At 44.0% G+C, this 27584-nt stretch overlaps 1 protein-coding gene across 1 annotated transcript; it reads left to right on the top strand.

Annotated features, from left to right (window-relative positions):
* On the top strand, positions 1-27584 carry LOC139159535 (uncharacterized). The gene is given in 8 exon segments (XM_070736847.1): positions 1-853; positions 8745-8867; positions 12845-12927; positions 20387-20474; positions 20477-20599; positions 22359-22546; positions 25461-25589; positions 27231-27584. Coding segments are annotated over 8 exon segments (1941 nt in total).

Below are 27584 nucleotides of genomic sequence, written 5' to 3'. Positions count from 1 at the left end.
ATGTCCAAATTCACATTTTTCCTCAAAGCCAGCAATCTACATGACGCCGATGATGAGAGGAAGAAAGCCATATTCCTCGCCTATTACGGCACAGAAGTTTACAGCTTGGCCTCTACCCTCGTTGACCCAGACACTCTGGAAACCATTGCCTGGTCAGCCCTACAAGCAAAACTCGCCGCGCATTACCAGCCGACAACTCCTGTCTGTGTATACCGCCACCAATTTGCACAAATGCGGCAAGCAGATGGAGAATCTACCAACGACTTCATTACTCGCCTGCGCGCACTCCTTCCAAAATGCAAATACAAGGATCCGGAAGAACAGTTGATTGACCGCCTTATTTTCGGACTCACTAATATCACGCTACAGAAGAAATACTTAGTAGATGAGGCTGCCTCCCTCCAAGACATTCTCAAGGCAGCAAAAGCCTCCGAGGTATCTGAAACATCTGATGCCGAGATTAAACGCGCAACCCCAACCGTTCATCACATCCCCGATGAATCCACTTGGCTCGCCTGCCCTCCAGATGAGAAACACTCGGAATCCACTACTCCAGACGACACCTGCCTCCAAATCCGAAGAGCTCCCGACCACGACGCCAGAGAGACACCCCGTTCAGACAGATGCGCCGGCTGCAATGGAAATCACCCACGTTTTCGCTGCCACTTCAAGGATGCCTATTGTTGCCGTTGCCAGCGCCGCGGCCACATCGCTGAAGTCTGCCGCGCCGCCAACCCAACTCCAGCAAACCCACAAAACCAGCGACCCTACTTTCCACCAAGGAATCGACGACCGCCGTTTTCACGCAACGTTTCCCGCCCGGCTGACAACTCTAACTCTTCGAACCAACGAGGTAACTGCCATTCTTCTGTAAACTTCAATTTCCCCACTGCGGAAAACAAACTATTTGTTTCTCTTTTCCTCAACGGCCGCCCCTGCGAAATGGAATTGGACACTGGCTCCAGACATTCCATAATGCCTTGGGAAAAACTTAAATTATATTTACCTCATGTAAAAGCGACTGACTTAGAACCGTGGGAACCGGGCTTGAGTGATTTTCAGGGACATAAGATTCCAGTAGTAGGATGTTTAAATGTGCCTATTGCGTTTAAGAAATTTCAAGGGTTTTTACCGCTCATAGTGGTTGACGGTCCTAAACACACACTATTGGGACTTAGATGGTTGCAACCCCTAGGCATTGAAATCTCAGGGGTTAACAATGTTTGTGACTCTTTTGACCCAACTGATTTAGTGAAAGAGTTTTCCGAAGTTTTTTCTAGTACACTGGGTAAATATACAGGCAGCCCCATTTCATTTAATCTGGACCCAAACATTTCTCCCATCCGTCTAAAGCCCCGCAGAATTCCCATCCCGCTTTTGCCTAAACTGGATGAACAATTAGATAAATTAATAGCTCAGGGCATCTTGATTCCCACTGATCATGCTAAATGGGAAACTCCAATCGTAACCCCTGTTAAACCGGATGGATCTATTAGAATTTGCGCAGATTATAAAGCAACAATAAATAAAGCCTTACAGCATAATGCCTACCCAATCCCAGTTGTGCAACAGCTCCTGCACACATTAGGAAATGGGTCCATTTTCGCGAAATTGGACCTGGCCCAGGCATATCAGCAGCTCCCCGTTGATCAAGACACATCTGAAGCCCAGACCATTGTAACGCACAGAGGTGCCTTTAAATGCACCCGACTCCAGTTTGGAGTCTCCACCGCCCCCGGCATTTTTCAGGGTCTCATGGAACGAATTTTAAATAATATTCCGGGGGTCGTCCCATATTTTGACGACGTATTAATATCGGCCACATCCAAATCAGAATTGTGGGAGAGAATTAGGCGCGTTTTAACTAAATTTAAAGAAACAGGACTCCATTTAAAAGCGGACAAATGTTCCTGGGCAGTTCCCAAAGTAGAATTTTTAGGCTTCACCATAGACAAATTCGGAATTCACCCCACAAACGACAAAGTTGATGCTATAAGAAATGCTCCCACTCCTTCAAACAAGACAGATTTACAAGCATTCCTGGGACTCCTTAACTTTTATTCCGTCTTTCTTAAACAGAAAGCGACGGTGGCAGAACCGCTCCATAACCTTCTAAAGAAAGACTCTGCCTGGACGTGGGGACCAAAAGAACAAGCCGCTTTTACCGCAGTAAAAAATTTACTTTCATCCAACAGTGTTTTAGTACAATATAATGTAACCCTGCCCTTATCCCTGACTTGCGATGCCTCTCCGTTCGGCATAGGAGCTGTCCTCAGCCATACCTTCCCAGACGGCACGGAAGCCCCAATAGCCTATTACTCTAAAACTCTCTCTTCAGCTGAAAGAAATTATTCCCAACTCGACAAAGAGGCGTTAGCCCTTGTAGTTGGAGTTAAACGATTTCATTATTATTTATGTGGCCGCTCCTTCACCCTCATTACAGACCATAAACCTCTTTTAGGTATTTTGGCGGGAAACAAACAAACTCCCGCCTTTCTTTCCCCTCGCATGATTAGATGGGCTATTTTCCTAGCCGCTTACAATTATACTTTAATCCACAGGGGGGGGAGGATATTGGAAATGCCGATGCATTAAGCAGGTGCCCCCAAACAGAATTGGTCAGTGATCCTGCCCCTGCGTCAAGTATTTTATTAATAGAAACTAGTAAACAACAGTTATTAACAGCAATAGACATAGCCAATCAGACACAAGTAGACCCAATTTTAAAAAATATTAAACAATGGATATTAAAAGGTTGGCCAAATGAACAGTATTCAAACCAATATCAACCCTTTAAGAACAGACAGCTTGAATTAAATGTGTTAAAAGATTGTATATTATGGGGAGACAGGGTTGTTATTCCCAAATCCTTACAAAAACAAGCATTGCAGTTATTGCATATAGGTCACCCAGGAATAGTCAAAATGAAAACTATTGCTAGAAGTCATTTATGGTGGCCTGGGTTGGATAAGGACATAGATGCATGGGTTGGTGGTTGTGCACCCTGCCAGAGAACAAGACCCAACCCACCAAAAGCCACACCATCTGAGTGGCCAACACCAAGAGGGCCCTGGTCTAGAATACATATTGACTTTGCGGGACCAATCAGGGGCCAATCCTTTCTACTAGTTGTGGATGCATACTCCAAATGGTTGGAAGTTGAACTCATGGCATCTAAAACTACTAGTGCAACCATAAAAGCACTAAGGAAAATGTTTGCCACACATGGCATCCCAGATATTGTGGTTTCTGACAACGGGCCTCAGCTAACAGCCCGTCAAATGGAACTATTTTTTTCGGACCAGGGCATAAAACATGTGCTCACCCCTCCTCACTTTCCCCAAGCGAATGGACAAGCAGAACGAATGGTTAGAACCACAAAAGAAGCATTAAACAAAGCACCATTAGGAGATTGGCAACAACAAATCGACGAATTTCTAACCATTCAGCACATAACACCATCAGCGTCCACAAACAAAAGCCCGGCGGAACTTTTAATGGGCCGGAATCTCCGCTCCAAACTAGACAGAATTCACCCTAATTACCAAAACGACCAAAAAGAAATTAAACTACAAAATGAGAGACAGTTTAATATCGGGGATTTAATTTACGCCAAAGACTATGATTCAAATGATAAGTGGAAAGAAGGAACTGTATTAGAGAAAACCGGGTTTAAAACATATATTATACTATTAACTGATGGGAGTAGTTGGCATCGGCACATCGATCAACTACGCAAAATAATTAAATCTAACTCAGACATTTTGCCTACTATAGAAAAACCAATACAGGACTTACCAGAACCACTTCGAGACTCCAGCGAAGGCTGCCTGATGCCCCTGGCGGCCGGCGGAGATCAAAATGCATCAACGCAACCAGGCCCGTCAGAGACTAGCCTTAGCGGAGCAACGGAGCCGGCCGTCCAGGCAAGCAGCTCCCAGCAAAATGAACTGCGCAGGTCCCAGAGAACTGTAAAGCCACCAATCCGCTTGCAGGACTACGTGACATGGATTAACACGTAATCATGATCTCATCTAAAGAGGGAGGGGTGTTGTGTTTGTTTAAAAATATTCACAGAAATTCGGTGATTGGTTAAGACGCGGCTATTCGGAAAATAGCCGCGTCTTAACCAAGTTAAATTGTTGTCAGTTGAAAAAGCCCGCCGTTTTTAAGCGTATAAATAGGGCAACGGACTAGCCGTTGCATTCATTCGGATGACTACCGTTCCACTGCTTGTATTTTACCTCGTTATGAATAAACCAGTTCTGATTTAAGCTACCGGAGTCCTGACTTTTCACTTCCTCTCTCATCTCTCTTTCTTTCTTCCTCACTCTCACTCTCTTCCTTCCTCTCTCATCTCTCTTTCTTTCTTCCTCTCTCTTTTCCTTCCTCTCTCATCTCTCTCTCTCTTTCTTCCTCACTCTTCCTTCCTCTCTCATCTCTTTCTTTCTTCCTCTCTCACTCTTTTCTTTCCTCTCTCATCTCTCTTTTTCTTTCTTACTCTCTCTTACTCTCTCTCACTCTTTCCCTCTCTTGTTCTCTCTCTCTTGCTATCTCTCTTTCTCTCCCCCTCTTTCTCTCTCTCTCTTATTCTTACTTTCTCTCTATCTTACTCTGTCTGTTGCTCTCACTCTCTCTCGTTCTCTCTCCGTTTTTCTCACATCAGAGGCAGGTGAAGGTGATTTTCAATGTCGGGCACGTGCGCTCCCAATCCCCTGCCAGCCCGCCCGGAACATTTAAAATAAGAAAAACCTTCGCCAGCTCTAAGTTCTCATGCTCGAGGAGGGGGTTCGACTATAGGACCGCCAATGTATTTTTCTATATTCTGGTTGCTTCTCTGCTTCCTGGCTGCGGAGGAAATCAAGCACCCTTTCTTGCTTCCAGCCGCTCCTCCGACCCGTCCTCAACTCACCCACCAGCTGCTGCTGCGACTCTCGGAAGCGCCCAGAAGATACTCGGTGATCCTCCCGTTCTCTCCCCTTTCTAGGAATGCAGTACTTGATGGTTTTAACCCCTTAAAGGTTAAAAAAAAATAAGGACACTCGGCGCGGCGAGGCGAAGCGACGTTAAGGGGATGACTCAAGCTCCCGCCCCCAGGACACTTGGCGAGGTGAAGTGGCGTTAAGGGGATGGCTCGAGCCCCCCCACACGCACTTAGCCATGGTGCACTTAGCTGCGTCTTTCAGTTTTTGAACCTTGCCCAGGAGCCAATCGCCAAATGTAGGCTTTTGCAAAAAGTAGGTGATTGGCTCCTGGGCAGGGTTTAAAAAAATGTGCGCTGACAGCTGCAGCTAAGCGCGCTATGGCGCATAACTCAGCTTACAGGGATCTATGGGCTTGTGCACTCATTCACGCTTTTTGTCACTCCACTCTCCCACTCTGGGTGACAACAGGCAAAGAAGCCTTCCACTCAAAATGTGATGCCTTTGCTTTTGTTGTTGTTTTGTTTTGTTCTCCTTGCATGGCATCGGCTGCTGGGAAATCTCCTGTGAATCCGCCGTAGAGACTCTCCTCAGCCCAGTAAGTGAGGGAATCTGCTGACAGGCTGGATAACACAGTCTGAAGCCATTGTTTTTGTTTTTTGGAGGGTTTTTTTGGCACGGCTGCAAGCCCCAGAGCCTGTAAGATGGTGGACAAGAGCAGGAAATTTAAAATCTGGTGACTGTAGCAAGCTCTTGTAATCACCTTGTAGAGCAGAAAAACAAATACCAGCTAGAAGATAGTATAAAATGATCGGGCAAGCCCTTTGTGATCAGCATGGCTGGATTACTGTCCTGAGCTGACTTTGAGAAATACAGTATGTGACAAGCGGTCCGGTTACAGAGGTAAAATATTGCAGCCAAGTTAAAAATACAGTAAATTTTGATGAGATAACAGCAGAAGAAACTCTTGTAGTGTTAAATTTTCTTTTCTACCTATTAATCAGCAGTCAGATAGGAATTCCACGACCTCCCTCATGACGGACTGAGTGACAAACTGGAGATATTACATCGTAGGCGGATATGTATATCAGTCCTCAATGTGATTGGACAAGGAAAACCCTACCTGAAGTCTGACTCCAATTATCATGGAGAATTGTATGGCGCCCCTCTCCAAAGACTCGGAGCAGATCACAACATGCAATATACAGAGTACAAATCCAATATTAAAAACAGTATTTAAACCCCTTATAATAAAACAACAACCATGCAACCCACATAAACCATACATAAATCATAATAGCTGAGGGGAAAGGCAAGGAGGGTGGGGGCAGTCCTGATCTCCGGGGGGAGTTGATTCCAGAGGACTGGGGCCGCCACAGAGAAGGCTCTTCCCCTGGGTCCTGCCAGACGGCATTGCTTAGTCGATGGGACCCGGAGAACGCCAACTCTGTGGGGAAAAATTGGCCGCTGCGATTCGTGCAGCAGAAGGCGGTCCCAGAGGTAGTCTGCTCTGGTGCCATGTAAGGCTTTATAGATCATAACCAACACTTTGAATTGTGACCGGAAACTGGTCGGCAGTTAGTGCAAGCGGTGGTGTATTGATGAAACATGGGCATACCTAGAGAAGTCCACGACTGCTCTCGCGGCCGCATTCTGCACGATCTGAAGTTTCCGAACACTTTTCAAAGATAGCCCCATGTAGAGAGCATTGCAGTAGTCGAACCTTAAGGTGATGAGGGCATGGGTGATTGTGAGCAATGACTCCCTGTCCAAATAGGGCCGCAACTGGTGCACCAGGCGAACCTGGGCAAACGCCCTCCTCGCCACAGCTGAAAGATGGTTCTCTAATGTGAGCTGTGGATCAGGGAGGACACCCAAGTTGCGAACCATCAATGAGAGGGTCAATAATCCCCCCCCCAGGGTAATGGACAGACTGATGGAATTGTCCTTGGGAGGCAAAACCCACAGCCACTCCATCTTGTCAGGGTTGGTCCTTTTTTCAGTGCCATTGTAACTTTCAACAGTCACTAAATGAACTCTAAATTAACCCTAATGACTACTTGTCCTAGGTCTACCCAATCCAATTTCCAATATTTTGAATTCTCCCATTGCAGGAAGGGAAAAAATATAATTATATAAAACAATTAATATTTTAGAACTAAAAATGCAAACTTGGATTTAAAAGAAAGTAAGAAATAGTTGGGTTTCCATGAAGCATGTGGTTTAATATTTCATTGTTTCTGACTTTGTACAAGTTGTGAAACTGGTTATTTTGAACTGGATGTCTGTTTTTGTTTTTATTTTGTTCCTAGGGTATATTTGGAAATTTAAAATAGAATATATTTGCTACTATCAAACCCATTCCTAAAGAAAGAAGAAATGTCTATATTTATTAGGGCAGTGAATGCTTCAAAATTTATTTGGAAGATATTTCAGTACAGCATTTCTCTAATGTGAAGTCACATTATCGGTAAGAGTAGTCCTTGTAAGTTGTTGCAGTCCTAAATAGAGGCATCACATGGATTCCAGAATGCTGCAAACAGTGACAAATGTAAGGCAATGGCCGAGCATCCAAATGTCGTCATGTAACCATAGAGGTAGGGGTATGCAGCCACCATAACTCATAAAATAAGTGGAGGGAGAGAGTTGGACTAAAAGTCACTTCTGCCATAGGATGCCATGATTCCCTCTGTGCTTTGTGCCACAATGATGGTGCTTCTCTGTTGTTCATGAACAGACAACTACCCACAGAAAACATAGAGGCCAAATGTCACCAAAAGAGTCAGCCACCAGCCACCCTTAGACCCAGGTGAGCTGCCCTCCTTGTGTAGGCATAGATAATGACCATTGTTTACCTGGATGTTGACAGTTGCCCTGAAAAGCCACTACCCGGAGCTTAGCTGCCCATTCTCACTGGGTGAAGTCTCTAGACTGCTACCTTTCACGATGGCAGTGAGAAAGTGGTTTAGGGTAAGTGTGGCTATCTCAAATGCGAAGAAACTGGCAGTAGGGGAGAAAGTTCATGCTTCCCAACTCTTCTGCCATGTCTTTTTTTCTTCACAGAGAATTTGGAAAAGATTGCAGATATTTTTTTGCTGTGCAAGCGAAGAAGACCTTCCCAGGACTCCTCGTTCTTCTGCTCCCAGGTACCACCTCCCCCTTCTCCTTAAACCCTGGGCATGGTGGGACACCACCAATATAGGGCAGCCAAAATTTTTACTGGCTTATTTTGTGGGTGGGGCTTGATGGTCATGTGACTGGTAGGAGTGGCTTGCTGGCCATGTGACCAGGTGGGAGTGGATTGATTATCATGTGACTTGGGACTGGCTTAAAGCTCATGCTACCGGATGGGAGTGCCTTACCTACCATAGTGGCTTGCCAGCCATGTGATGAGATGTCATGTGACCGGATGGGAATGGTTTGAAGGTCATCTGACGGGGTGGGCGTGGCAAGTCATGTGATTGATTACCAAGTGGGGTCCCCAGAGGCAAATCAAACCTAGGTAGTCCAGAGGAGCACTCAGAACAATAAAAAATTAATTTTTTATTAACTTTTTAACCGCATCATCACGGGGGGGCCACACCCCACAGGGGGGCAATTTGATTTTTAATGGGAGTGATTGGAACCTTGTCTAAACCAAGTTAATGGCCTTTTAGGCTTCCTTTGGCTGAGGAGTTCTCTTTTGAATAGATTACCACCTTTCACGATGGCAGAAAGAAAGTGGTGCAGGGTAAGTGTGGCTATCTCAAATGTGAAGAATCTGGCAGTAGGGGAGAATTTCATGCTTCCCAAGTCTTCTGCCATGTCTATTTTTCTTCATAGAGAATTTGGAAAAGAGTACAGGTTATTTTTTGCTGTACAAGCGAAGAAGAAGACCTTCTCAGGACTCCTCGCTCTTCTGCCCCCAGGTGACCACCTCCCCCTTCTCCTTAAACCCTGGGAATGGTGGGATTTTGTGGGAAAACACACGACAATGTTTATGTAACCTAAAAGCTTAGAGATAATTTCTACTTCAAGGGAAATGGGGGACTTCTCTGAAGAGTTGGAGTCACCAATTATCAAACAGGAACCGAGCCCTATATTGTCTTCAGACTTGCCTGGGCCATCCCACGAGGTTCCACAGATATATATAAAAAGGTAATGATTTTGTGCACTTACTACTTAAATAAGAATAACATAAGTACAGAAAACAATAAACAAGCCACTTACAAAAGGAAGATGAAAGTCCTGCTGGTCTCCACTGCTGGTCTTGAACAGTTGGCCACTCCAATGATCTGCGAGTTTAGAGCTCAGGGAGATGAGGGAATTACCATCTTGATCAAACCAGAGTCAGCACCTTTGAAACAATATGTACTTTCTATTTAATCACTTTTGAAAAGTTACTGTTAAGAGTTTTTTAGTTGTTAGGAATCTTTGAATCAATATGTTTTACAGAACTCAAGGAGTTTCCTTCAATCCTTACCAAAGGAAGTTATTAAGGACAAAAATTAAGGAATAAATAGCAAAAGAGAAATTAAATTTTTTATTTTAAAAAGTTTCAAATGGCTATGGGTTCAGATAAATTTGAAATAACATTTTGGAGTTAATTATAAAGACCCATTCTTGTAGGAAAATATAATTTTGAATTATTTAAAAAATAAAAAAATAAAAAAGCCTAAAATTTGAGCATTAAAGGAAAATAGATGAAATATTACAATTATAAAAAATCACTCACACTCAAATTATAAATATAGAATGAAGCAAAATATTTTAACATTGCGCATACCAAAAATATTTTGAACAATGAACCTAGAAATTAACTTTAAGAGTTTCTTCCTCTACAGATACACTACTTTGTAAATTGTTGCTTTGTTGTAAATTGTAATCTTAAATGAAATTACCATTAAAAAAAATAGTTCTACGAATTACAAAGAGAACTAAGAGTTTATAAACATTGTAATAAAAAACTAGAAAAAATTGATTAATTAAAAGTGTTCAAATGGATTAGTAGCAATTGTTAAATATCTGATTGGCAAACAGATGGAAAAAAGTATATTTCCAAACACATCTAGTTTGCTGTTCTGCTCAATTTTACTGAGATCATACACAAACACACAAACATACAAATGTACATAATACAAAAGCTACTGAAGTAATAATTCTTAAAGAACATCTAAACAGCTCTCAATTTTACAGAGTTTTTTTAAAAAAATATTTCCTCTGTCGCTCATGTCAGGGATAAAAGCTGTATTATCTCATTTCAAACATTCTATACCAGTGATGGTGAACATATGGCACAGGTGGCACACGAGCCCTTACCCTAGCTCAGCTCTAGCACACAGGCACACATCGGCCAGCTGATTTTTGCCTCATACAGAGGCTCTGGGAGGACATTTTTGGCTTCCGGAGGGCTTCGGAGGGGAATCGGGTAGGGCAAAATTGCCCTCCCCAGGCTCCGGGGAAGAATCTGGAACCTGGGGAGGGTGACAAACAGGCCTACCGGGCCCACAAGAAGTTGGGAAATGGGCCTCCAGAGAGCCTCCAGGGGGGCAGGGAAGGCAATTTCTGAACTCTCCAGGCATTGAATTATGGATGTGGACACTCACATAGGTGCAATAGCACTTTCGGCACCAAAGGGAAAAAAGGTTTGACATCACAGTTCTATATGATTTCTTCAAACGGAATGACAAAGAACCAGTTCCAGGCACCTCCAGAGGTGAGTTGGTAGGTGGCTGTGAAAAGCCTTCTGTGAATGCGGAACTCCAGGAGACCGCTACGTAGGGATGGGCAGGACCCAGAATGGGTGGAAACACTATTCCGGCAGCAGCAATTGAGCGCATAGTCTCGCTCCATTGCCGCCGGTCTTGCACGCTCCCCCCCTTGGAAAAAAATAAAGTATAATCCCCAAAAGGGATAAATCTGAAAGAGGTTCATAAGAATACAAACATTTAATTCTTTGTGTTTATAACTCTGTAGTATGAACAAAAATGAAATAGCAAAACCCAAAATAAGGATTAATTTTTAAAAAAATCTAAAGGACAGGGTTTTTTTTAAAAAAGGAAAAGATTGCCCTTTTTAATAAAGGACAGATATGGTCACTGTAAATTTATGACAAATTTCTCATTTAACAACATAAATTTTGGGTTCAATTGTGGTAAGTTGAGGCCTACCTGTAATTCTCAGAAATGGCAACAATTTCTGATTACTTTGAAAGAAAGTTATGCTGATAACTGTAGAATCAGGATTAAAACATTTGCTTTGTTGAGGGTGTAAGTCTTTTGTCGAAAATACCCGAGCTATTGACTTGTAAATAATAATAATCAAAATCTGAATAATTTGTACAAACACAGCTAGTTGGCAAAAGTGCAAGAATAAAGATCAGCCCAAAGCAAACAAATCACATTACAGTAAGCTAAATGTATGGAATCAAATACAGTAATACCTCATGATACGAACTTAATTGGTGCAAAGAGGATGTTTGTAAGACGAAAGGTTCGTAAGACGAAACATTGTTTCCCATAGGAAACAATGTAAAGTCAATTAATCCGTGCAACGAAACACCCCCCCCCCGGCAAAAAAACGGCTTTCGGCGACTGCTGGGAAGCCGCGCGGCTGTTTTAAAAAGTGACAGCCGGCCTGGGGGGCTTCCCAGCACCCCCCGAACCTGGGTTCGGCATTCGGGGGGGTACTGGGAAGCCCCCCAGGCCGGCTGTCACCTTTTAAAACAGCCGCGCGGCTTCCCAGCTGTCTCCTGAAGCCGAACGCCAAAGCCGAACTTCCGCGTTCGGCTTCGGGAGACAGCTGGGAAGCCGCGCGGCTGTTTTAAAAAGTGACAGCCGGGCTGGGGGGCTTCCCAGCAACCTCCCGAACCGAACCCGGGGTTCAGAAAAATTTTGCCTCTTCTTACGAACTTTTTTCGAGTTACGAACCGGCGTTCGGAGACTGCTGGGAAGCCGCGCGGCTGTTTTAAAAGGTGACAGCCGGGCGGCGGGGCTTCCCAGAAGCCTCCCGAACGCCGGTTCGTAACTCGAACAAAGTTCGTAAGAAGAGGCAAAATTTTTCTGAACCCCGGGTTCGGTTCGGAGGTTGCTGGGAAGCCCCCCAGCCCGGCTGTCACCTTTTAAAACAGCCGCGCGGCTTCCCAGCTGTCTCCTGAAGCCGAACGCGGAACCACTTTTCGTGGGAAGGTAATGGTGTGCCTCTGGTGTTTAGTCATGCCGGCCACATGACCACGGAGACATCTTTGAATAGTGCCTGGTCTTTGTTTGCAATATAGTTTCTGATCTTTATTAATTAAGAGAGGCGGGAGAGGGGAGAGAATCTTCTATTACTGATTAACAAAATTCTCCCCTTTCGTGTGTATCTTGCAATTTACGGTATCTCAAAATCCAAGAGGAACCAGAACTTTTCCGAGACTGAGTTCCCTACTTTCTACTCTCTGGGATTAAAGTTCCGGGGTGGGTGGGTGTGAAGAACAATACAGACCTATTACAAGACCATGGACAAAACAGATGAATTACTGTAGCTTAGTACAATAAAAAAAATTTAAAACGTTCCAGAGATTGTGATGTCTATTGCTTTCCGCAGAAGGCAAGTTTCCGGCACTGCGCATGAGTCGCCATCTTGTTTTTGGCTTTAAAAAAAATATATTTTGCAAATTTTGGGCCCCTGCGCTTTGCGCGCACACGCCCACATGGCGCAGGAGGAAGCGAATGGCAACAAGGTAAGTTAGAACCCACCCTTTACCTAAATGAGTGCATAGCATTGCAATCCCACCTTTATGTGATTACTTTCCTTTATCATTACACTGCAGCATAAAACAATATAGGCCTTTTGTAAATTCTAAGTAGCATAAAAACCAAATGCAACTAGAATCCAGTTGTTGAACATAACTGGGAATCTTTTAAGTAATCAAATCTTTTTTTCATCTTTACTGTTTACAGTTTCTTTTGCAAATATGTTTGCCTGTAGGAATCTTTACAGGCTACAACACAAATATCCTATTATGCAACAGACGGTGGACCAGGTAATCACTTGACCTTCCATAATATTAGATTGACGGCAGTGTATACATGGTTCTTTTAGGATACTGTTTTATTATATTATTGATTTTAATCTGATTGTTCTATTTCCCTATTTTACTATTGTTGTATTTATCTTACGTGTTAGCAGCTCTGACTCCGTTTTGCAATAAGTAAGTAAATAAGTAAGTAAATAAATATAAATATCATAAATATAAATATCATATCTATCTGTGTAGATTCATGTAACCAACATGTGACATTTTACATTTCATTGAATTTCAAACTCCCAACGTCCTTAGGACAGGGAATGTGAAGGATGCAGGGCACTGTAATTCAGCAAGACTTAGAAGACCACAAATTCTCTTTCTCTCTCTACCGTAGTCAGTACAAGAGATAAGTGATCAACTTCATGAGAATGGATTTCAGACATAGCTTTTATCAGCAGGTGCTGAACCAACCAGGTCATGCTGAAATGCCAACCAGCCTTTTCTTCCTGTGGGTGGAAAAAAAAGACATTTTATTTTCTCCTTTAAATATTTCACCTTCCAAATTTTTGGACTAGTAGGATTCCTCCAGCAAACATTTTAAAATGCTTTTTTGCCTTTTTTATAAAAAATGTAAAACAGCCCCTTATGTTTAGTAGGGTCTATGTGAGGGTAAAACGTTTGGGCTTGGCATGTCAACATTTTGGAAAACAGTTAACGTTTTTATTTTATTTATTCACATTTCTGAATTGCCTATCTCCCTCAGAGGGGGACTCTTACGTGTGTGTGTCACACAAAAACACATGAAAAAGAATTTTTTACATATTTTGAAAAGTATCAAACAATTGTGCGATTCCTCAGAATCTGCCATGTCATTTAGCTTCAGGTGGTGTTTTTTCTGTTCACAGGTCTCTGAGGCAGCTCCAGATCACACGAGGCCTCACATTCTTTTTTTGTGTAGGTTCTGTGGCTTCTGAAAACTATCTGATACTTGCCTGATTTTTAGAGCCTCCAGAGGTTGTGCAAAAGCGTGGCCCCCTCGCACAACCTCCAGAGGCTGCATGGCAACGCACACATACCCCCATTCTCATGCAGCTCCCAAGATGTCAGATAATTGCATGAGAACAGCATGTGCTTTTGAGAATAGTTGTTAGGTGTTGGTAAACACTGGTGTGTTACCCAAAACATGCCATATTTGACATGCGCTCCCTAGGTTCAGCAGCATCATTACTCCTATTAGCAGGGTAATTGAGTTCCAGATTTATAAACCATTTGACTGGCTTTGCGGGTATTTTCATAAATAAAAGTTTTTTCTTGGGAATCTTTGTTTCATTTCTTACCCTGACCCATTGCTCAGTATTCCTAGAACATGCTAATCAATTTGGTTTGTGCACAGATAGTCCTCTACTTAACAACCATTCATTTAGTGCCCATTCCAAGTTAATAATGGCACTGAAAAAAGTAGCTTAAGAGGTTTTCACAATTAATGACCATTACAATGCCGCTGGCGACTTACCGCCGGCGAGGGTTGCGGCGTGGGCCGGGGAAGGAGGCCGCCATGTTGGGGCGGAGCCTGCGGCCCCCACGTCATCACCGGGGGCCGCAGCGTGGCGTTTGGGTGCGTTGGTCACCCACTTGACCGGGCAGGAGGGAGGCAGCCCTATAAAAGGGGCTGCCTCGTGGCGCAGTGCCTCCTGCCCGCCGGCATCTCTTGCCCCCGATCTCGCCGCAGGACGGACCGGCGAGGGGGGACCAGCGAGCCTTTTCTCCCCGACGGGAGGAATGAGGAAGCAGAGGACGGTGCCCTTGCGAAGCCCCTGGGATCGATGGCGATCGCCGGGGGAAGCTCGGGTTTGCGGGGGGTGGGGGACGGCGGCATCCAGCGCCCAGGAACATGCTGTTCGCCGGGCGCCCATCAGGATGGCAACGTCGCCTCTCCTTCTTCGTTGCCGGCAGCGCGCAGGACGGCGCCGGCGGGAACTTGGGGGATTCGCCGTTTTTTTGGCCTGCCAGGTTTGCTTGCTTGGGAAGGGGGGAGGGGGTCAGATGGCTGCCGTGGGCCGGCGCCCCCCCCAAACTTTGTGTAGATGGCGGCAGGGCGCGCGTGGGCTGCGACAGCTTGCCGGATGGGTTTTTTTGTTTTCGAGGGCCTCTGTGCCACCCGGGCAGGTGAGCCAGGGCTCTCGCGGCCCTGCGGGCTAAGCGCCTGGAGCGTTTCAGTGTGGGGAGGCCGGGGCGATCGCTAGGGAGTGGGCAACAGCAGCAGAGAGGCCGTTCGCCCTTCCTCCACGTGGCTGGACTTTGCGCGGCGCCGGGGGGGGTGTTTCTTGCCTCCCGCCGGCCCCTCCCCCATTAGCTCTAGATAGGCTGACACTGATTGGGGCCCCGTTTCCCCTGGTGGAGGAGAGGTTTACATGGTTGTTGCCTCTTGCCAGCATACATTAGTATACAGCGTTTGCGGTGAGGCGCCCCGAGTCTTCGGAGAGGGGCGGCATACGAATTTAATAAATTATTATTATTATCATTGTTATCATTATTATTATTATTATTATTATTATTACGTATAAATCTGTTTTTAAGGGTAGTGATCGGTAAGGCGAATAGTTCCAGCTTTGGGCAGAAGTTGTTTGGTTCGCTGAAGCCCACAGGATTAGTTTGGTAGAGACACAGCAGCCTGGATTGAGGGCGGGGTATTTATTAATTGGTTATAAAATTATAATTGGATTGTCCCCCCCTCCCCCTCATTTCGGGACAAAGGAGTAATTTATCGATTATAATGCCAATATTGAGCTATTTATTCCCGATTAATTTTGCATATATATAATATGGCACCCAGTTATTGGATAAGATGCATTTCATTCTTGACTGATTTATTGAACAATGAATTATAAAAACAAATAATTAAAGTACTAATTATTATTAATCCACTAGAATCAGGAGGAACTTACACTGGAGATATGGATTAATACAGTGGTTAATGGATCTAATTCCTCCCCTTTTAGGAAGCTTCAGCTGATGAAGTGGTTGGATTAATTGAACCACTGGGTTCAGTTTTATTTAATATACTATTAATTTATTTTATTAGTTTAATACTAACGGTGGGTTTAGGGTATACCGAATGAGAGAAACAAGGCTCCTGCCTGCAAGCTGATGGTCTGGTATAGGCCAAAGGTTGGGTTTCTTGACTTGCTGGATGCATAAAAAGTCAATCAACGTTACAATGATATATATATTGTCGGTAGAGGGGGGTGACATGGAAAATTAATGAATTGTTATTATGATTATTATTACTATTATTATAAAAGATATATTTTATTTTAATTTTATGGGATTTATGAGCTAGACACCAGTAATTTGGCTGGACAGCAGCATTACTATGCCCTCATTGCAAGGAGGGGGATTGCCCATATGGCAGTTCCCACCTTTCCCCAGTTTAGGGCAAAGCCTGGAACACACACATACACACCCTGGCAGTAAGCAGCCTGGGCACAGTCGCTCCCTGTAAAGGCTTACGTCTCTAGCAGAGTGGAGTGTATCTGTGAGCACTGTCCGATTGGGTGCCTTGTGTGTTATCGTTGTCATTGTCATTTATTATTTTATGGTTTTATTGAAAGAGTGGTTGATCCTTGGGACGAACGTACAGCAGACAGGGGCAGTGGATCTGCAGTGGCTGAATTTGAACGTGCCTGGGATAAACATATCCATTGCAGGATAATGTACGGGAAGTAGTGTGGGGCAGACTGGATGGACCTTGGGGTCTTTTTTACTGCCATCAATCTTCTATGTTTCTATCATTGGCCAATTCGGCCGGGGCACGTGGTCCATACGAGGTACTTGTTGGCCTTATTACATAGAGAGGTAGTAAAATTGGCGATGGCCATTTAGGCAATGGGGGCCAATATTTCGGGATTCCCTGAACCTGTTGTATGCTATGGCAGTTCCATTCAGGACAAGAACCATAAGGAGAACCAGGTATTGGTAAGGGAGACATTACACCAGGGAAGCATTTTCTTCCCTTATGCGATGTTTTAAGGGTAAAGCATTAATACTGCCCTCGACACTGGGGGGTAGATCTCCACCACTATAGGCATGACGGTTGGTGGCTCCTCCCTACTAATGTTCTGAATTTGGCCACATTTCCAAATGTCAATTTGTACTGAGGGCCATAACAGTACGGGTGCAGTTGGTAGCAGGCCTTTTTCTGTACCAACTAAACCGGGAGATACTATTAATGTCATGACTACAGCCTGCAGACCCCCGGGTCATTACCATGCTGAAGTTTGGAAGTCTCCTACTCTCTGGTTAATCCACTCAGGAGTAAGCAATGAGGAACCGGTTTGTGGGGGCAATAGCCTGGCTCTGTGTGAAAAGTCCTGTGGCCAACATGTTGTGACCCGCCATGGGTCTAGGGAAAAGGGCGGCATGACAATGGCATAAATGAATAAATAAATGAATTAGTCAGTTTATCGCAGCCCCTTTAGTTGTTCAGAGAAATGGTGTAGTCATTTCCTGGAATGGGGGGCTTGCACGAACGCTAGGTTTTGCGGTCATCTGAATCAAATTCACGCTTGAGTTGATTTTACCTTAAGATGAGTTATTAAGCATTATACTAATTGTTTCAGGGACGGGTAGTTTATAAATGGTTATTATTGTAAGCTATATCGACGTTGGTGTCAGGATGTTACCATTAAGATTATGGTTATATTGATCTAAGTCATGTTGGTCAAGCTAATTCATGCGCTAATGGTAAAGAAGGCATTTGCATGGGCCTTTGCTTATCTGCATAAATTTCTCACAACTATTCTACTCCCTGGGCGAGCGAGCAGGGCCACGGAGCATATTGGCTCATCTCCCAGGCATCTTAAGGCTGGAGGAGGAGTATTGTGACTTCCTGAGAGGAATACAGGAGCATGGGTCTGCGACTGAGGCACAGCTGGTCCAGTGGCGGGGAAGCGAGACAGCAACAGGAGGCCCAGTCTGTTACCAGGGAGTATGGGCGCATGGGTAGGTGGTCGGCAGCCACATGGCATAGGCTGGGGCGCAGGGTATCCAGAATGGTGGGCGGCGCCATCGCTCAAGCAAAGGAGTGCAGTTGGGACCACGCAGTTACAGGCCATCGGATAGGGGCAACTGGGGGGGCTTAGCTCTCCTAACAAAAGACCCCGGGGGCTAACTATTTGAGGACAGGGGGAATGATCTAGGGATGGTCCAAGGAAAGGCCGCAGATGGGGGAGAAATCAGTACGCCTCTATACCTTACCCAGTCTCAGGGGCAACGGGCATTGGATGGGACCCAGATTCTCACCCAACGAGGCGAGGCCGTTTCATACGACAGCCAAAAAATAGCCTTTGGGACATGTTAGGTATGCAAGGTGCTGTCATGGTCGCATAGTAGTGGATCATGTATGGTTCCCTGGGCCAGCAAACCGATGTTAATTTGGGGGCTGCGGCAGCCGCGTTGGTTGCGCTCGGAGTCCCCAGTAGCGCAGATGGTTGATTGATCACCGGCCGGGCGCATCACACAGGACATAGGCCTGGGTGTGATGGACTGAGTCCCGGTAAGCGAGGAAGCCAGGGAATGGTGCCCTTTGTAGCATATGACGGGCCTCCACTGAGCAAATGACAGCTAGGGGCCGTTACCGGAGGATTAACAGGATATCGGTGGTATTCCCTCAGCAATACTGATTGCGGTTTCCAACAAGTTCTCAGAAAAGTAACGAATCCGGTGGCGGATCGAAGTCAGTGGGTTTTCATGGCGTAGATTCGAGCACCTGCGTACAAGCGTTTTTGGGAGCGGGTGGCTAACTCTGTCTTGTTATTCTTATCGTTTCTCTAGGTCCTGGCCCTGCTCCACTTTATTACGTGCAAAGTGCGAAGGAGCTGCCCTTCTGTTGCCTACAGTAGTGAACTGCGGCCACAACGTGGCATGGCGGCTGGATGTACAGCTGCAACATTATCTTCAGGAGTGTGGAGGTTGCTGAGTCACTGGGGCTTCAGTGGAAGGGATTGAGCTCGGAGGTCTCCGTTTGAGACGGGCCTCTTCCGTTGGGAAAGTGGGGAGCGGTGAGGGGCTGGACCCAGATTGTTTTGTGTGGCACACTGATGGCAACCACCTGTTGCTGGTGAAGTGGGAAAGGTGGCCTGACACACGCGTGTTGTGGTACCATATTTTACCACGGAGGTGCTGGAGGCATGCCAAGAACCCAGGGCGGTGGAGGATTCCAGGTAGAGAGTCGGCAGAGTAGCGAAGGAATGGGTACTCCAGACGTGGGGTGGAGTGATAGATCACCCCAACATCAGAGCATCCCAGTTAGCTTTATTCAGAGGGGAGGGGGTACATTTGACAGACGAGGGGAATGACAAATTCATAGTGGACCTGCAGAGGTGCCTGCACATTCATGTGCAGGGGGGGGGGAGCAGGGGGAATAAATTTATAATTTCACCCCCTGCTGTGGCCGATAGGGGGCGGAAATGGGCGTAAGCAGCAACTGTGTGATCTCCTTTAGGGGCACCTCTACTGAGGTGAGGGGCGATCTCCTTCTCGGATTACAGGGCTCGACCGGCTTGGGTTCGGGGAGGGGGTCGCTCCTGTGGCTCGCTGCCTGGGGCGTATCAGAGACCAGTGGCGAGCCATCCCACACGCCGTGGGGGCGTGGCATTGGGCAGGGGGCAGGTGTAATTTTACCTGACCCTGCACCCAGGCAAGGAGCTTTCGCCCTAGAGTTGCTCAGTTGAGTTTGTTGGAAAGTTATCTCCGCCCCCATTTGATTTATGCACCTTTGCAGGTCATGTGGTTTAATTGGTTAAATAGTTAATGTGAGTTTGGTTTAATAAAAGTGACCCTATTTATACCCACACCTTTGTGTCCGACTGTTACTCCGCCTGCGCCGCAACATCCCCATGGTTGCATGATCAAAATTTGGGTGCTTGGCAATTGGCATGTATAGATGACAGTTGCACTGTCTGTGTCTTGTGTGATCACAATTTCGAATCTTACCAGCTGACATATGACAATGTCATTGTCAGTTTCACTTAACAACTACATAATTTGCTTAACTTTTATGGCAAAAGATGTAAAATGGGATAAAACTCGCTTAACTGCCTTGCTTAGATAATGGAAATTTGGGCTCAATTGTGGTTGTAGGTTGAGGACTATCTGTATATTTGTTGTTGTTGTTGTTGTTTTTTAAACGTAATTGCTGCACTAAAAGCAAACTGAAGAAATAAAATTCAAACTGGATGCAAAAATGACACATACCCTGTTTTCCCCAAAATAAGACATCCCCTGATAATCGGGCTTTTGAGCGATTGGCAATAAGGCCAAACGCTTATTTCAGGGTTCAAAACAATATAAGACAGGGTCTTACTTTGGGGGAACACAGTAACCCAAATTTAGAGAGGAAGATACAGTATATATGCGCTGGTGCTTAATTCTGTCAATTTTCTTCATTCTTCTCTTTTTGGATTTTCACTGCCAGATCATGACAAATGCCATTGAATCTATTTATACCAAATTAACTGAAGTAAAGGACATTATGGATACCATGTTAGATATAAGCATCGAAGCTGTGCTGTGGACACCATTATGGATATCGACATGGCACAGAGGATGGCCAGTAGTGTTGACAAAATTATCTTCAAATCGGATGACGTATTAGAGCACTTTCTGCCAATCACGGATGAGGAATTTTGTAAGACTATGCGGTTCCCTCTCTTGATTATCCACATTTTTAATAAGTTTGACCTGTAAATTTATTTACTTCTTTTATTTCTACAGCTATCTATCTCTGCCAAGTGACTCTGGATGGCATATAATTCTAAAACCGTAAAACCGTTAATTTTTTAATCCAAAAGTAAATGTATACAATAGCTGAGATAGTTAACTAACAGCATTTCTTCTTTCATTCATTCAGTTTTAAAAACTTCTTCATTTGAGTAAAGTTTAAAACATCTGAAAGTCATTAGCTAGAAAAAGTAGACCAAGAATGCATATGCTGGGCTAGTAAAGATATACAATATTGAAAATATGTCAGAAGTAAGCATTGGGAGGTATTATTATTATTATTATTATTATTATTATTATTATTATTATTATTATTTATTAGACTTGTATGCCGCCCTTTTCCAAGGACTTAGGTATGCTAAACAGATTAGATTAGTTATTTTTAAAAACCACGGAATCTAATATTTTATAGCTCATTTTTCTTAAAATTGAGTGCTGTTAATTCTGAAAATCTCTTGCCTAGAGAGCTCTTGCTGGTCAGTGAGTGATGTGAAATCTGAAAGACCCAACTGATATGATGAGCCAGTATTTTATGGCTTATTCAACAAACCATATTCGATCATCCATGACTTAACCTAAGCCCATTTCTTCCAAATCCCTCTATCGATCATCTTTCCAGCTGATCCTCCTTGGTACAGCTGATTTTAAGACCTATGCAAAGGTTAGGTTGAAGACTTCAGTGGAAAGAGTATCTGTTATTTCTCCTCTGTTATGGAGACTATTGAAAACTTATTGTCACCTAACCTAAATGAAAGGCATGGGCATTTCTAACCCCCAATCTAAAAAGTTCAAGGCCATAACAAGTCATCACTATCACTCATCGGCCATTCAATTTTGGGGTAAGGTCACCAAAAATGAAATGCTTTACTTTTTAAAAAATTGGGTCACATTTTAGCAAACAAAAGTACACGCTTATCAGGCTTATGAAATGAATGCTCTGACTTTACGAAAAACATTCTAAAGCAGTGTTTCTTAATCTGAGCAATTTTTACGATTGTGGACTCTATTTCCCAGAATTCCCTAGCCAGCATCCCACAGAATTCTGGGAGTTAGAGACCACACATCTTAAAAATTCTGAGGTTGAGCAACACTGTCCTAAAGTGTGGCAGATGATTGATAGGGAGCCTGGTACAGATCAGTTTATTTATTGATCAAATGTATATACCTACCCATCTCCACCAAAAGGGTTGTATTTTACCATCTTGCCCGCTTTCACAAAATCTAACTGAACAGTTTCACAAAGCCTATGGATCTTATTTTTAACACGGCATGAAGGTTAAGTTCACTACACTAAAATGTAATAATAGTGTAGTGCTGGGGAAGGGAGGGCTGTGAAAAGGAGTCTGGGCCAAAGCTGATCTCTTTTTTTGGTTCCTCACCAAATTGTAGCACACGTGCTAAAATAATCCCCTCACTTCCTCAATTAAATATTATTAACAATGAGGGAGAGGAATTGAAATCTTTTTTTTTTTAGTTATTCGAAGTATAGCTCAGATTTCCCCAAAGCTTAATCAAGGGGGATTTATTTGAGGACTAAAGTGACTACTAGCTAAAATTTCTCGGAAACCTAGTTGTGAGGAATGTTATTTGTGAAATGAACGGACTGATAATATTAGCTCAGGGATTGTGAATGGGGATCTCTTTTGATCTAATTGTTGTTTGTTTAGTTGCCATTGCATTTTCGGACCGCTCTGGAGCAGCCTCTCCTGAAAATCAGGAAGTAGAGCCAAGTTACTACAGGCGCCTGAGTTCCTTGTCGATGAAGCTCTGTAGTCGAGCCTACCAGCATTCTCGGATAAAGATCAAACTGGGTGCAGAGCAGGTATTGCTCCAGCTTGAACAGCTCTTTTACTTGGTAAGAAACTCAGTCATTCTGTGCTATGTTTGGGAAATAAAAGGAAAGGGTGAATAGTCAGACCTTGGGCGAGAAACAGCATCCTTGTTGGACCATGTAAGTTGCTGAATGGTCTCTTTAGCAAATAGCCCAAACAGCTGAAATCAGGGACATTGATTCAGCCATGGAATGGAGGCAGACTGTTTTCTATAAAGCAGTGATGATGAACCTTGTTTCCCTCATGTGCCAATAGAGCTTGCGTGCGCGTTATCGTGCATCTGCGAGTGCCCACACCCATAACTCAATGCCTGGGGAGGGCGAAACGCCTTCCCCCACCCCCTGGAGGCTGGAAATGGCCTGTTTCTCAACTTCTGGTGGGCCCAGTAGGCTCATGTTTCACCTTCCCCAGGCTCTAAAGGCTTCTCTGGAGCCAGGGGAGGGTAAAAAATGCCCCCCCTCACCCCCCTAGAGGCTCTCCAGAAGCCAGAAATGCCCTCCCAGAGCCTCTATGCTAGCCAAAAATCATCTGGCCGGCACACACATACACATTGAAGCTGAGCTGGGGAAAAGGCTCGCGTGCCAGCAGATACTGTTCTGCATGCCACCTACAGCACCCGTGCCATAAATTCACCACCACTGCTATAGAGTCATTTGTAGGTTCTCAGAGATGTTATTGAAGAAGCTGACGTTTAATATACTGTACGTAGCAAAACTCTTAAAAGATATTTGATTTAAAATATATTAAAACATAAATTGGGCTGATGATGAATGATGGTTACAATGACCTAACTGTAATAGCCACTACTCATTTGGCTGAATCACTTTGGGCCATACCCACACTGAGCCCAATCCTCCTCACAGGGTGATGGTTGTAGGGAAATTAGAAGAAAGTATTGGGTATGTTCACTGCCTTGAGTTACTTATGAAAAGGACAAAGGCAGGATATAAATATTCCTGTGTCTAAATCTTGTTCTACCATTAGTATCCAGTAAAAGGTTAATGAGCAGCTGGATTGAGTTATGTAGATTTGGATTTGGTCTAAAAACAAGGGCTTTGCACAATGTATATGTTAACCAGGTAGTCTGCCTGCAGTGCTGTTTTTAGGGACTGTGCATTGTGTCTTCCACTTGGATTCTTGCTTAACAGTCTATCTACAGCAATCTTTCTTAGCATTGAAGATGTTAAGAAATTTAACTTCCAGATAGGATGGCCTTTGCTAAGAATTGTAGAAATTGAAATCCAGAGAATCAAATCAAAGTTTCCAAGGTTGAGAAACACAGACCTACATTATCCATTAATGAGATTCAGAATTGGGGAGAAAACATCAACATTTTCTTGTATTATAGCAAATCTGCTCATCTTTTGTGCATAGGTTCTTCCTGCTTGACTTCATGTGGATTCAACCTTTTCATTAATAAAAAAAATTGTGCTATCTTCGCCAATTTGATGCTTTCCAGATGTGCTGGATTGTAATTATACAGTATAATCTCCATTTGGCATGGCCATTTTGTCATGCAACAATGTAGAGCAGTGCCTTGTATGCTCTGATCTTAAGTGAGTGCATAATACTCACCTGGAAGGATTAATGGCAAATTCAGGCTGGTGACTTTTTGATTAGAAAGCAGTGTTGTTCAATATTGCTTGTTAATATAACTCCAGAATAATTGCTTGCTTGGAACACTTCACACAACCTTAGCACATTTTAATGTTCTGATTTCTATTCGAGGAATAGGCAGGAGCATTGGTAGAAACTTTTGAAGCACTCTTCCAAAAATATTTTTCCAGCTTTTCTACTCTGGCCGTGTCTTGGAGAGGATGAGAGATGTGGTGTAAGATACTTGCAAGATACCAAGTTGAGACTGCATTAGGGCAGTTCACTACTGTAAAGAAAAAATCAATTCTAAGGGACTGAAGTAAATCTCTGATCCCAGGACAGATGACAATTTCCCAAATTACATTTGTAATCCATGTATCTCTGGAATATGAGTGGACATATGCCAATTTTTTGGGGGGGGGGTCATTTATGGGGCTTGAGGAATGGAATATCCAAAGCTGAAAGAGATTTAAGTATTTTCTCTCACTGGAGGAATTTTAAAAGGTGAGGTGGATGCTTTAAACATCTGCAAAGCTTGAAGTTCCAATTTGTTCCTTTAATCCTCTGTCCAATAGTAACCTCCCCCCCCCCCCACGCACACACAAATACAGTATTCACTACAACTACTTTGGTCATGTTAGAAGATCACTAGCAATGCCCTCTGAGGTTCCCAGGCCAAAATGAGCCTTGTTTATTAATGCTAATGTGAAAGGCTACAGCAATTATATAATGAAGAAAAAATGCCCAGCTGATTGTGCACTGGTTCTTTTTTATTTTGTCTGTTGGGGGAAAATATTTTCTTTTTTTTTAAAGAAAACTATTACATTTCAATAAGAGATCATATATAAAGAAAGAAAAAGTATTACAGAAGCATAGAATGACTAGGAAAGGATGGTTCAGAAAAAAGTCAAAATAATGCAGAAAAACAAGAAAAAATGGAGTAATTTCGGACTTTCAGTGCTGTTGTAACTTTGAACAGTCACAAAATGAATAGTTATAGGTCAAGGGCTACCTATACTTCCTGAATAAACGTGATGGAAGTTCCTTAAGAGATTTTTCTGAATAATTGAAGATAGCAATAGCTATTAGTACCCTCAGAATTTTGCCCCGCAAAAAACTAGGTCCTCATTTTACTAGCTTCACAAGCAGCCGTCAGAAATAGCCTGCAGTTCTAGATTCTAACCACTGCACCGCTGTGGCTCTTATGATAAGAGTAGGGAATGTATAGCTCTGGCCTTTGAGCCAAAACTGTAGTTATGATGCCAAACGCAAAACACTAGGCTTGAGTGCAGGATTTTTTTCTTTTTCTCTTCCTGTTTTTTTTTTTTTGCTTTTTTGTAGCTAAAATATACCAAGGAGGAATTGGACTACAAAGTTCACAGAGGTCACGAAAAAATGTACCAAATGTGGAAGGAATGGTACAAAGGAGAACCTAAGCAGGATCAGAGCGATGGAGCAAATCAGACAGAGGTATCTCAGCATGAGAATGATTCATCTTTTGAAGATACTAAAAAAAATAGGGAATGGCCATTGCTCAGTGAAGATTCTGCCTTGACCATGGTTTGTGGCTAGGCATACTGGGTAAACCTAGACAATTATGATTTATTTGGTAATTAGTATTCATTATTAAATAGATTAAATCAGGGATGGCGAACCTATGGCACATGTGGTGGCATGCGAAGCCATTTCTGACGGCACGTGAGGCATTGCCCTCTGTCAGCTCGGGCCCACTGGTCCGCTGATATTTATACTTTATACTTTATCAGATTTGTCTGCCACCCCCTCCGAAGACTCGAGGCGGCTCACAGCATAACAGTAGTACAATACATTACCAATCCAATAATAAAAATTAAATCAATTTAAGCAAGTATTAATAACATAATAAAAGCCCTAACTATGCAATCACACAAATGCAACCTACTCTATCATACAGTAAGGCCAAAAACATAATTAAAAAGAGGGGGAAAGGTGGTAATTATCCCAACACCTGGCGACAAAAGTGGGTCTTCAACATTTTATGGAAGGCGAGGAGAGTGAGGGCTGGTCGAATCTCTAGAGGGAGTTGATTCCAGAGGGTCGGGGCCACCACAGAGAAGGCTCTTCCCCTGGGTCCTGCCAGCCGACATTGTTTGGTCAATGGGACCTGGAGAAGGCCACCACTGTGGGACCTAATTGGCCGCTGGGATTCGTGCCTTCTTTATGGCCGTTTTTGCTCTCCCCAGAGTTCAGGAAAGCCTCCTGAAGCCATTTTGCTCCAGCAAAAACTGGAACAAAGCCTCCTGGCCTGTTTTTTTGCCATCTCCAGGCTTCAGGAGGCTTTTCTGAACCCTGGGCAAGGGCAAAAAAAGTCCCTAAAAGCCTATTGGAAGTCCGGAGGCTTCAGTGAGGCCTGTCCGCATGTGTGGAAGGGCAACGCAGGGGGGGTTGTGTGCATGCGGGTGTGTTGGGGAGAGCATTGCGTTACAGGTGTGGGTACACACACGCGCCCTATCACCCGCAAGCGCATCCTTTTGGCACCCGGATCAAAAAAGTTTCGCCAACACTGGACTAAATCTTTATCCCCAACGCAAATTGGATCTTGCAACATTATTAAACAAACTATATATTTATGCAAAAATTATTCCCAGAACCAGAAGAGAGTTGGTGTGTTTCTCAGGATGTATGAAAAGGCTGAGATGATTAGCTGGGTCAAAGATCCTTTATAGAACATACACAACATACAGAAAATTGTTTGAGGAAGAAAAGAGGGAGGAGATTTGAATTCTGCCACCTGGCATGTACTGCATGGCTGAAATCAAGGGAATGGCAATCAACAATGGTGTCTCCATGCATAAACAAGAATATTCAGTTGCCCTATGTCCGTCTGTCAATCTCTCTCCCCACCCCCTCCCTCCCTTCAGATAATCCCATAGATCAGGGGTAGGCAAAGTTGGCTCTTCTGTGACATGTAGACTTCAACTCCCAGAATGCCTGAGCTAGCATGATTGGCTCAGGAATTCTGGGAGTTGAAGTCCATAAGTCATAGAAGAGCCAACTTTGCCTACCCCTGCCATAGATGAACACCTATGATGTTAAATTAACAGATCTTTTTGTTCATTTGTTTCATAACAGATGGAATCCCATTCTCTAGCCACATCCTACACTGTTGCACAGAAGGTGCAGGAGGTCTGCCAGAATGTCTTAACCAACCTGCAGAGCCTTCCTGAACATCTTCAACAAAAAGTCCAACAGGCTCAGTGTGATTTAACAGAGCTACAAGCTGTCCTCTCTACTGCCACATCCTTCCAGGATCTTCCCAGTGGCTTCATGAAAGAGACCACAGAGAAAATTAACAAGGCCAGGAAGGCTCTGTTTGAAGTCATGGAATATATAGCTAAATACACTTGTCAGCCATGGGTAGAGGGACCCTATTGTCCTGCTGAATATTCAGCAGAGGAATCCATAAAACACAATAACGTATATTAG

This window comes from Erythrolamprus reginae, chromosome 2, assembly GCF_031021105.1.
Source record: "Erythrolamprus reginae isolate rEryReg1 chromosome 2, rEryReg1.hap1, whole genome shotgun sequence".
NCBI lineage: Eukaryota > Metazoa > Chordata > Lepidosauria > Squamata > Dipsadidae > Erythrolamprus > Erythrolamprus reginae.
This window is presented reverse-complemented; position numbering and strand designations above follow the sequence as displayed.